Below are 11,830 nucleotides of genomic sequence, written 5' to 3' on the forward strand. Positions count from 1 at the left end.
CTTCTGAGAGAAGTGAAGAGTCGTCGTCTCTTGAGTGTTGTATATTGATCATTCAGCGTAGCGCCCACTCGTTTCTCCTACCACGTCTAAAATAAGAACAAAAAATGGACACAGATTGTTATTTCGGTTCATAAAGACAAACCAAAACAACGCAATTCAAGGAAATGTTTTCAACTACGAGATCATGATGAAAAAAAAAAGAAATTTTGTAATGCGCATATTAAGTGTTTTGTTTTATGACACAGCATTTTAAGGTACAACAAGTACTGGCCCATCACTGAAAACAATTTGCAAATTGGCAAATTGTCAGCGCTTGTCAAGCGTGACACTAGCCTAGATTTCAGGAACTAAGAAGAATGACAATAAACAAGTTACCTTTAGACTACTTGTGCAGCGTGATATAGCGTGGCTGCCCAACTTATTATGACGTCATAGTCTGGCTAACATAACCGCATGGCGGGGTGATATTGGTATTGTCGGTTGTACCAAACAAAGCAGTTATTCTGTTGTTGTTTTTTTTTTTGTTTTATTTTTTTTTACGGCCGGAATTAAGTTATATCCTACCAATGGGTATTTCTGCTACTCCTTTTTTCAGCTTTCCGGTAAATAACTTATTTATTGTCATTCCTCGTCGTTCCTGAAATCTGGGCTTGTGTCACGCTCGACAAGCTCAGACAATTTGCCAACTTGCAAATTGTTTTCAGTGATGCGTCAGTACTTGTTGTACGCTAAAATGCTGTGTCATAAAACAAAAACACTTAATATACACATTACAAAATTTCTTTTTTTTTTTCATCATTGTCTCGTAGTTGAAAAATTTTTCTTTGAATTACGTTGTTTGGGTGTCTTCGGTTTGCCTTTATGAACCGAAATAACAATCTGTGTCCATTCTTTGTTCTTATTTTAGACGTGGTAGGAGAGATGAGTGGCCTCTACGCTGAATGATCAATATACAACACTCAAGAGAGGATGACAAAACACTTTTCTCAGAAGCTTCCGGCAAGGATCACAGACAACACAAAAAATAATTATTTCAAACTGAAACTGCTGTAATCATTTTTAGTTGGTACTTTAGTATCGTGGACCAAGCACTTACTAACTATCCGAAGAAAATGACAGAAAATACTACAGAACAACAAAGCTCCAGATCGTTCAAGAGTGAGATAAGGCAATGTTTTTCCGTTCTAGCAGTATGTGTGTTCGTCTGCGTCGCCTCTTGTGTAGCTATTGTAGCGGTGATTTTTGTTTTGCCTTACTCACTTTCCGTCAGGATTTATGGGACTGCTGCCGTTTTACTGTTTCTTTTAGCAGTGTTGATATTTTTAATAATAGCACGCTATAGACGAAGGCAAAACGACTTAACCAGCAGCTCAACTCCTCAAGATGTCTTATCTTCGATTCCCGCTGAAGATTCGGAAGATTCTGCCTGTCCGTTGCTGTTGCCTTGTAGTCATGTTCCTCGTCGTTTTTCGTTCGTCGAAGTCTCTTCAATACATTTACCTGATTATTTTACGGCTGTTCAAAGCACGGAGAGCCTTTATTCATGTGATATTCCCGATATGCCGCCACCGTGTTACGACGAAGTCGTTGAAATGACGATATCAGCTGCTACTGCAAGCGAAGAGGAGATGCATTCGTCCTGGAGCCTAGCAACTGGAGCTTACCAACTGTAATGAACAGACGATCCAAGTTGCGCGCGAATTGCAGTGCGCTAGCGAAACTGCAGATCTTGTACGCAATGTTGCAGAACTAGAACCGCTTACTGCTTCTTGGACTTGTGTGATCAATGAGCGCAACGGCGTTGTAAAACCATGAGCCACTTCACGTCTTCTACTTAACCCAAACATGGCTAAATATTTCTTTTCTTCGACTTTCCTCCTCTGAGAGAAAAGTTTTTAAAGACCTGCCGTTTATTCCTCTTGGTGATTTGATATGGCTACCGCCGCCATTTTGGATGCGAGTTGTTTCCTTTCCGCGTCGCGCAAAAATGACGTGGCCAGGTCTTCTGCAAACCTTGCGCGAAAAAAGTCGCGAGTAAGCTTCGCTCGCGCATAAGATAGCGAATCGCTTCTTGTAGTTTGAATACTAACGGTTTCCGTTAATAACGCGCCATCTTGTTCTTTGACGAGAAAAACATTTGAAAGCCGTTTCTTGCAGGGTGAACATATAAAAATAATACTGACCTAAACTGCTTTACAATGAGCGATCTTCAGAATTCGGAAACATCTGACGAAGCCACAATAGTCGGTGATACCGAAATGCTTCCAACGGAAACAGCAGAGAGTTTTCAGCAAGTACCTAACATCGAGCATAATCTGTACAAGCCTCTGAGATGTTCGGAAAAAGTTGAACTGTGGCTGAGAGCAGGTTTCAGTGGAACCGCTAGGCCGTTAACCAAAGAAAGGAGAAATCTTCAGCAGCAAGGATGGCTTGCACCTTATATCGAGCAAGATTTGTCAGCCAGGACTTTAAGATCCTCGGAAAAAGTAGAATTGTGGCTAAGAGCCCATTTTTCAGAGACTGCAGGCGAGAGTTTTCACGAGAAGGATGGAAATTCAATTCAACATGGTGAAAAAACAAACGCTACAGAGAGTGTTATTACAAGTTTAGCAGCACTGGAGATTTCGCCTTGAGAGGAACTCGAAATTAAGGGATAAAGGACTGAAAAACCAGCAAAGTGGTCAGGGGTATTAAAAATCTTTACCATTCCCTGTAGGACTTGCAAGTGAACTTAACATAACTTTATTTCAAGAGAATTTATGGAACAGTATAAAACGGCGGTGTCTAAAGGAATTCACAGGCTAATATTTTAGAAGGTAACAAAAAGAATCGTGTTTATTCAGTTTTTTTAACAACAAAATAGTTGTAATCGAATACACTAAATAAAGGCGATTCCGAATGTGAATTTAACATTGTTTTGGAAAAGAGCACAAACTGAGTAACGCTACCGCCTCCGTCAGCTTGGTCGTTAAGGCCCGGTAATACGGGCAACATTTTTTGTTCAACTTGTCTCGCAACATTGTTGCATTGCAAGTTGAACGAGTTGTTGCCCGTATTACTACCGCGCGCTCAACTTGTCTCACAACAAATTTCGATGTTGTAAGTTGCAGCAAAATGTTGCACAAAGTAGAACTGAGTTCTACTTTTTGCAACAATTTTTTTCAACTTGCAACACCGAAATTTGTTGCGAGACAAGTTGAGCGCGCGGTAGTAATACTGGCAACAACTCGTTCAACTTGCAATGCAACAATGTTGCGAGATAAGTTGAACAAAAATGTTGCCCGTATTACCGGGCCTTAAGTCAGGAAAGAGCGCGCGAGCTCCTTAAATCAGGCAGCTATGCAGTGAAGGTTCCGCAAACGAAGGAATAATGTTTGCCTAAATGTTTCCCCATTTGCGCGTACACTTAAAATTTGTCGTGGACGCTAATTTTGTTTCCTAGAAACAAACAATTTTCCTGATTTTTTTTCAGAAACATTTTGCCACTGTAACAAATGTTTCGTCGTTTGCGCGCCAAGGAAGCAATCTTTGAAACTATTTTGCCGCAACAATGTTGCCTTGTCTGTGGGAAAGTAAACAGACTTCTCTCATTTAATTCATCCCTTGCGCGAAAAATGTCTGATGACGTAGCTAGCTCTACACAATCCGTGAAGCGTCTCCGATTGGCTGATATTTGCGTGCGAAAATTCATAAAGGTCGGGACACACTAGGCGACAAGTCGCTGCAACACGTCGCGGCGACAAGTTGCTGCGACATGTCGCCTCGTGTGACATGGTGCATTCGTGCGACAATCTATGTTGCTGCGACAGAATTTTGTCGCTGCGATGTGTCGCACGAATTCAAACCAGTGTGAATTCGTGCGACACATCGCAGCGACAAAATGAGCGATTGTAGCATTGTCGCAGCGTGTGTACACGTCTGCGACAAGTCGCTGCGACAAAATATGAATTAACCAATGAGAGAGCGTCATGTATTTTTGCCACATTGAATTGGAAAACTAGTCACATTCCCACTCTCAAAATTTGCTGTGTGTGCAACGAACAAGCGCTTTGTAACAGCGACTTGTTTTGAAGTAATACACACGGAGCAACTTGTCGCAGAGACCTGTCGCTGCGACTTGTCGCCTAGTGTGTCCCGACCTTAACGCTCCTCTAAGCTCCTCTTTTGGCGCCCGCGCTACTCGCAGCGCGCAGCCCCGCGGCTCGTTGTCAAGGAACTTAAGAGCAAAAGACAAACCTGACAGACTGCTCGCAGTCTGTTCGATTATTTAGTTTGGCTTCACCTAATGTTTCACTGAAACTAAACTAACTCTTCCATCGTCACTTAGTTTGCTTAGCCAATGGTTTTTACCTACCCGAAGTATTAAACCGTTTATAAGGAAACAAAAAGACTATATTTTTAACTTTTTAAATCAGTCTTGCGTTTGTTTTGAAGTCTGTTTCAGTTTGTTTATGTTCAGTGCGGCGTGATACAGCACGCGTGACAGCGCAAATTATTATTGACGTCATAGTTGTTACGTCATAGGCTGGCTTTGCATAACGCATGGTGTGATGATATTGGTATTCTGTGTCATTGTCTGTTTTACAAAACAAAGCGGTTATTCAGCAGAATTAAGTTGTATTATATCACTGGGTATTTTAACTACTTCTACTTTCAGCTTTCCTGTAAATGAATTGTTTATTAAACGATATACATTGTGTCTCGTTGAGAAAATCTGGGCTTTTAAAAGCGTGCGACCATGCAAAAAAATCGAGAAGATTGTCACGCTTGATTTGCAGTTGTTTTGATGCATCACAGTTGTTGTACCCTAAAATGCTGTGTCATAAAACAAAACACTTTAAAATTTGCGCACGATTCATAAACTAAACCTAGCAGGGGCCAGGGTTTGTGGGTATATTAATCACTAGATTTGATACATATAAATAAATACATGTAAGATATTTGAATCTAGGTGGCCATGCATGTCCATTAAAAAACAGCAACAAACAAACAGTAATCTCAACTAAGTAACCTAAAGAACTTGGCCCTTTCATATTGTTTTTTACATTACTGAGGGCCAGGCAATTTGAAACTATGTTACGTTCATTAACTCGGTTATTTTCGAGATTATTTCACCTCACGGAAGTCCTGCGTTTGTTCAATCAAGGAAGTAGTGGGGTGTTTTTGCTTCGATAAACAGATTCCACAACGCAATCCTAGATAGTAGATAAGAGCCTTATTTAAAATTTAGGAGATTATTCATTTATTACATGTAATCGATAGCTTGTTTGTTCTGTCAACTACGTCCAGGAATTTTTAAATCTTTCTTAGAAGATTCTTCCCGAAGTTGAAGATAAAAACTTAATTCCTAGAAGAAAACTCCAGATCTTATGGGTACCCATCTTTTTACACAATCTCCATATTTAAATTTAAACACGTTCTGAGATGAATTTGATTTTTTGATGTAACGGAGATTTCAGAAAAATTTTTCCTGTAGATCTTTTCACACAATCTCCATATTTGAATTTAAACACATACTGAGTTTAATTTTTTTTTTGATGCAATGGAAATTTCGGGAAAAATTTTTAGCACCGAGGTAAACATCAAAAATCTTCTACGGTTTAATACACAGATTTTTCGTAATCCTCGAGAGAATTTTATTCATTAAATGGTTGCAAAATCAAGTCTGTTGTTGGCTATCTCTAAATGTTCCTGTTTCGTGTTATAATTTATTTATCGGTTGGTTTTATTATGGGTTTTTTTTCCTTTCTTAGGTTTACCTGCAATTTAGACTGAGATAATTTTCTAGGTGGCAAAACAGGGCTTGATAATAAATCTTAAACTCAATCTTCGCTTGCCTAATTGAATTTGCCATTAAAAGACATTAAAACACTCCCGAGAATTTCATTTTCCCACACGGAAATACAAATTATTATTCTCATTTTTTTTTTCATTTTTTTTTTTTTATTTTTTTTTTATTTTTTTTTTTTTTTTTTTTGGGGGGGGCCCCTTTTTTTTTTTTTTTATTTTTTTTTTATAACCCTTTTTATAAAATTTTTTTTTTTTTTTTTTAACATTTTAATTGACCTTTAATTCACTGCCAAGGCTGAATCTTTTCTGACAGGAAGTTCTGACTGTCCCTAAAAATCACAGGAAGTGAAGAAAGCACACCTTTAAATACTTATTATAATTACCGCCTGTTTTGAAAGTTTTTAACGATGGGTAGAAAGTTGTTTTTCTAAAAAACGGTAATAAAATGCAAGTTTTACAAGATGTCAGTGAAATGGTATCATTGCGGAATAAATCAATTAAAACAATTAAAATCCAATTGCTAATCCGCAAGTTTTAAAACGTGCACAGCTTGAAACAGTTTTGTACCATGTAGTGGAAATGATCTAACGAAAGACTCACTGGGTCAAACTCATACCACTATCAGTTTATGAAGCCCCAAAACTTCGTTGCGCCTCGAACAAACTGCAGTGTAACTTCATTAATTTTTTTCCCGGAATGTGTAATGTCTTTATTTAGACGAGGAACATTTTCCCTTCGAATGAAACATGTATTAACAAAGCGCAGAGGTTAAACTAAAACAAATGCGCGCTGAGTCGGGGTCATTCAAGCAGACACGAATGTCGGATATTTACACGGGCGGGGAGGGAGGGGGGTGGGGGTGCAAAACATACTCTTGATTTTATTCTTCGACTTTCGTTCTTTTCTGCTCTGATTCTTATTAGAATTGGATAAAATTCCCGGTCTATCTAGAACACCAATTTAAATTTCTTTCCTTTTTAGGAGAAATAAAACATTTGCGTGCCATTTTCTTTGATTACGTTGTACGTGAGGACACGCATGGGTGATTTTACGTCAGTGAAATCAACATAGATTATTTGAATTGACTTCCGGCGATTGCGCTCATTCAGGATTTGTTTGGCATCACGTAAATGTCTTAGGGAATCCAAACTGTGCCAGAAAACTTCTCAAACAAGGAAAAAAACTCTTGTTCACCACAGTCCTGTCCTCTGAGGAGCTTCAATCATGTCAGAGACTACCACGTCTTCCCGATCGAGAGTTTTGAGCGCTCTACGATCGGCAAAATGTAAGAAAGGACTTCACATTGCTGCCATAATTTTCGGATTTGTTTGCATTGGAGGCTGTTTCGTGCTTGCAAGCCTCACGTATATTTTATTTGGAGACTGCGAGGATTGTGAACAGAAATCAGACGATCAAGCTATGGTGAAAGTAATGAGAATTCTAGCGACAGCTTTATTCCTGTTAGGAATCTTGCTAATTGCATTGTCATTATGCTGCAAAGGAACTGAAAACAGTCTCGCACCCCAAGTTGTTGTTTCGAACATTCCCGCGGAGGATTTGGAAAAATCCCCCGCTCCGATACTGGCATATAATCATATTCCTCATAGACAGGCTTTTTCTGAAGACGCTGCGACGGCTTTGCCAGAATTTGCGACTGTTGTTAACAATATAGACGAGATTAGTACTTCTTCAGCGAACGAGGGATTTTGGACAGAAGAAATTGATGGCCCCGTTACGCCGCCACCAACTTACGAAGAAGCGCTTGTTATGCGATGGCCGACTGTTGATGTGAAAGAAAACGGCTCTCAATCTTCATCTGACGAGACAAACTCAATAGACACAGGATTATGAAAAAAAAATCCAAGTTTGATCTAACAACTTGAAGTAAACAGAACAACTGGAACAAAAGACCACAATTAGCATAACAGTGTGAGGTGGCAATACACACTTCAACCTCACGCGACGATTTCCTAAATTCAACGTTCTTCTACAAATCTTTACGTACTTTTGTAAATAGTATATTTAAGTAGTTACAAATTTGATATTAAAAATGTTTCGCGAATTGTTCTTCGTATTTTAAAGTTTGACAGATGTGTCACTCAGTGCGCACGAATATTTTATTTTTTCATACGACAATTAGTGATATTGCATGGCATATATCACGCTCGTGTTATTTTATGTTTTGATAAAAAATGTTATATTTTATAAGCTTATTTGTGATGTGATCATAAAAAAGCGAAATTAAACCCAATATGGGGTAAAATTTTGTAAATGAAATTAGGGGTTTGGAAACGCAACCCTAATCCAAGGAGTTTGAAATGTAAAATCACTAGAAAATTTTAGAAACCCAGTTATTATAATTTCTTTTAATGCCTGGAAGCCATGGCAGAAATTTACACATGCTCAAACCCTCTAAGGGAGAAATAATGATGGAACACAAGAGTGGAATTTGTTTTGCATATTCATGTAAATTAAAAGCCAACTTGTGAGGCTCTTACCAGCTTGGATTATTTGAAAACAATTGATTCGGCAAGCTTTGAGCTTATTTTGAGCTAAGTGTATGGCCACTAGAATTGTTGTTGATTTACATTTTCTTTTACACATTTACTGCAACACAGAGTTTATAATTTCAGAAAGTAAAATTTCATTATTTAATTATGACAAGGAAGCCAATTAAAATCAACATAGATAACTATTGGCTAAAAGAAGTGTCTCATCTGCTAGTGACATATTAACACTTCTGTTAGCAGCCCCATTCCCAGGGTGTCTTCTACTAGCCTCCCCCTAAAATCTCTCCCTCCCACTCTGGGGGCAGGGGGGGAGGAGATCGGGATAGGGTGATTTGTTAGTTTGTCCTTTGTTATGGGTTTAATTTCCAGCCTGCTTGACAGACATCTGAGATATGACCCTTAAGATTACATATTAAATAGAGACATGTACTCCGCAGAGATCTGTGTGGTTCTCTAATTGGCTATGGCACACCCCCCCCCCCCGAATTCAAATTTTCATGTGTCTGCAAAAGCCAATTCCACATACTAGAGGCAACTCAAGGCTACAAATCAGTATGGAATATGTCAGCTTAAATCATAAACACATTGCAAGCAGGAAGAGAATTGAGCACATGACAAGAGATACGTACTGTTTACTAGGGCTACTGACATCAGAGACTCACAGGGTGGGGGGGGGGGGGGGGGGGGGGGGGGGGGGGGGGGGGGGGGGGGCGGGATCCCATACAAAAGGAAATGGGAATGCTTGTTGTCTTACTTAGGGAGGTAAATTACTCCTAGGTGAGACTATGAGCACCCATGTTTTTTTTTTCATATTCATTTTTATTCATATTTATTCATTTTTTTTTCATATTTAAGCTGACATTAGAGAAGTGTCCCCTCTCCCTCCTGGGTTGAGAAAGTAGAAGGCGGTGAACAGTTTTTCTTTTGTTTTGCATTCTTTGACATTCAGCAATCTTGCAATACCATATTTTTTTTTATTAACACCAGGTCTCCAATTTATACTGGTTTCTCAGCTGGGTGGAGTTGTAAAAAGTCCCTTAATAAGCATTTCTTTGAGGTATAAAAAGCTGTAGCTTTACTAGCAAGAAATGTGACTGTCAAAATTGATGTATAAATCCCTTGCTTGATAACTGAGCTCAAATAAACTGTAAGAGTCATATAAATGCTGGCCCACCAGGCCAACTTTAAATAGACACCGGGGGGGATTAATAAATTGTGAAAATACGGTACATGATTTGTTGCATGACAGTTGGATGTTCACTGAGATATCTTTGATTGACAAAAGTTTATTGCAAACTGTGCAGATAGAGGTTTTACTTCAAAGGTCGCATAGCAATGAAAATAAGGGTAACCCATTTGAAGATGTAAAAACTCCATTTGACAAGTTCCACACATTCCTACAGTAAAGTTCCTCATCACTGTTTTTTACCATGTCGCCTTTTGCATACCCGGAATCAAACCTTTATCAGCATAATAACGGAACATCATTCTTGAAATGCGATATCTTCCAACAAGGCCTCGCCCTCTGTCAGTCAGAACACAGCGATTACGCACACGTGTAATTGAGCTGTCCCTTGGTAAGTTTTCCAAATCCTCGGCAGCCTTCTTACGCACAGCTGAAGGTAGAATGTCATTTCTCTTTAAATATCTCAAGTTGGTACGTTCCATTTCATGTTGTTCATATAATGCCCTTCGTTTCATATCTCTTTTCCCCCATTTCTTCAGGTAATGACGTTTCAGATAAAATTTTTCCATAGGTGTTGAGGTCTGAAATGATCTTGTCCACAGACCTTCACATAGAAAATGAAAATAAGCAACATTGTCAAAGCATTTCTTTGCTGGGATATAAGCGATAATCTGGCTACACTAAAAAGATTCTGTAACCATAGGGGAACTCCCATACAAAATTAAAGGGGCTAGGATGCTTATTGTCTTGTTTAGGGGCGTAAATTGGGCTGTTTTAGAAAATGCGCAGCCCCTCCCATGGACAGTTTTGTTGGTTTAAGGTAATTCCCCAGTTTTGCATTGCACATCCCTACTGCGCATAAATATATCACACGTGATAAGCGTGCATGCATTAAAAAATGGTGGCTTTTTCTTCACGGCTGGACCTTGCTAGGGAGGTAAATCGTCCCTTTTCTTGAAAACAAGTATGGCGACCTATCGTTATTTCTGTTGTTTTGAAATGAGTGAGGTAACTTTCTTTCTGTAGAATAAATATGGAATTCCCTTGTGACTACTGGCAAAGTACACATTTCTACGGAAAACTTATTTTTCAAACATTAGAACTGAGCAGTTTTCGTTTTACAGAATGAACTTGATCGCTACACCCAAAATCTGAGAAAAATTAATAGAAATTAATATTTTTCGCACAGACTAAGCCGCAGAAAAAAAGCTGCCATTTTACGTGCATGCTAATTACGCGTAAAATTTTGCGCAGTAAGGATGCACAATGCAATACAGGACTATGACCATAAAAAAATTTTGGCTCTCCTCCCCCAAGAACTTCCAGTGACCTTCCTTAGGGTGGGTATGAATATTTCCTGGAAATATACATACAGATCCTGCGGGGGGTGGGGGGGGTACAAACTGAACACTTGGGTGGGAGGGTGCGAGACGCTTCCTGAAACCTTTACCCTATATCAGACCAAAATATTCGATTTACTTACTTGCTTATCCTCATCGAGCCCAAGAGAACTCCTGAGGCCAGGAAATATACTATTTATCCTACCCTATTTCAGACCTTGCTTGCGTTTATCAAAAGTCCAGAAAACTTCTCAGCACAAAAAAATTTCGGGGCTCTTTTTTGGCGCATTTTCCAGTTCCGAAAAGTGTTTCTCAAAGTGCCCAATCTCGCCCAAATTTTGGGGGGATCTTTTTGGGATTTGTGATGCGAGCAGCAGGGCAAGCTATAATCTTCCAGCCTGTGATTGGTTCAAAAATTACAATCCTTACACCACCCCTCTGAGACTAAAGAAAACTGAAACAGTGTGACATGAATTTATTATAGCTTTTACACTGTACTGAAACAATTATCTCTACCGCCCTGCCCTCTAATAAAGCTATAGTGGCCTACTGTTAGGTATCTATTGATCAGATCACCTCCAATGAATAAATCCCTTCAAGTATTCACTTATAAGCGCAGTGTTCTTTTGGAGAACATAATTTCATGTAAATGTTTCACTTCACCATACTGGAAAGTTCGTATTTGATACGCCGAAGTTTTACGCCAAATCCCTATGAAATACGCCAAAATTGGCGTAAGATTATCGAGCTCCACGCCGAAGATCTTCGGCGTAACATACATGTTTTCGCAGACTGGTCACTTCACACCCAGGGTTAAAACAACAACGCAGAAGAATTTCTAATCTTCCTTTATGATCCCTGATATGCATTCACTTACTTGGAAGAAGAGCCGATGAAAATAATCCAGGAAAACTGTTAAATCTGCCACCAAAATTTACAAAACGATTACTGACTTGACGAAGCCACGCCGCCATTTTGGTTGAAATTGATTGAAAGCGAGGCTG

The 11,830-nt window shown here is 39.2% G+C and overlaps 2 protein-coding genes across 2 annotated transcripts; one reads left to right on the top strand and one right to left on the bottom strand.

The window, feature by feature from the left end:
* The first annotated feature begins 6,881 nt into the window (after positions 1 to 6,881).
* Positions 6,882 to 8,483, top strand: LOC144630147 (uncharacterized). The gene has a single exon (XM_078488437.1). The coding sequence runs from the start codon at positions 7,015 to 7,017 to the stop codon at positions 7,639 to 7,641; it is 627 nt and encodes a 208-aa protein (XP_078344563.1). The 5' UTR covers positions 6,882 to 7,014; the 3' UTR covers positions 7,642 to 8,483.
* A 1,021-nt stretch (positions 8,484 to 9,504) lies between these two features.
* LOC144630069 (small ribosomal subunit protein uS14-like) lies at positions 9,505 to 11,811 on the bottom strand. The gene is made up of 2 exons (XM_078488348.1): positions 11,704 to 11,811; positions 9,505 to 10,090 (listed from the first exon to the last, which is right to left on the bottom strand). The coding sequence occupies exons 1-2, from the start codon at positions 11,798 to 11,800 to the stop codon at positions 9,726 to 9,728; spliced, it is 462 nt and encodes a 153-aa protein (XP_078344474.1). The 5' UTR covers positions 11,801 to 11,811; the 3' UTR covers positions 9,505 to 9,725.
* Between the last annotated feature and the right edge of the window lie 19 nt (positions 11,812 to 11,830).

Source organism: Oculina patagonica, chromosome 11 (genome assembly GCF_052425735.1).
Source record: "Oculina patagonica isolate OP01 chromosome 11, crgOcupat, whole genome shotgun sequence".
NCBI classification, from domain to species: domain Eukaryota; kingdom Metazoa; phylum Cnidaria; class Anthozoa; order Scleractinia; family Oculinidae; genus Oculina; species Oculina patagonica.

Coding starts and splice junctions, on each gene's coding strand:
- LOC144630147 (XM_078488437.1), top strand. CDS start 7,015: ATGTCAGAGACTACCACGTCTTCCCGATCGAGAGTTTTGAGCGCTCTA.
- LOC144630069 (XM_078488348.1), bottom strand. CDS start 11,800: ATGGCGGCGTGGCTTCGTCAAGTCAGTAATCGTTTTGTAAATTTTGGT. Junction 10,091..11,703: donor TTCATCGGCTCTTCTTCCAA/GTAAGTGAATGC, acceptor TTCTATGTGAAG/GTCTGTGGACAAGATCATTT.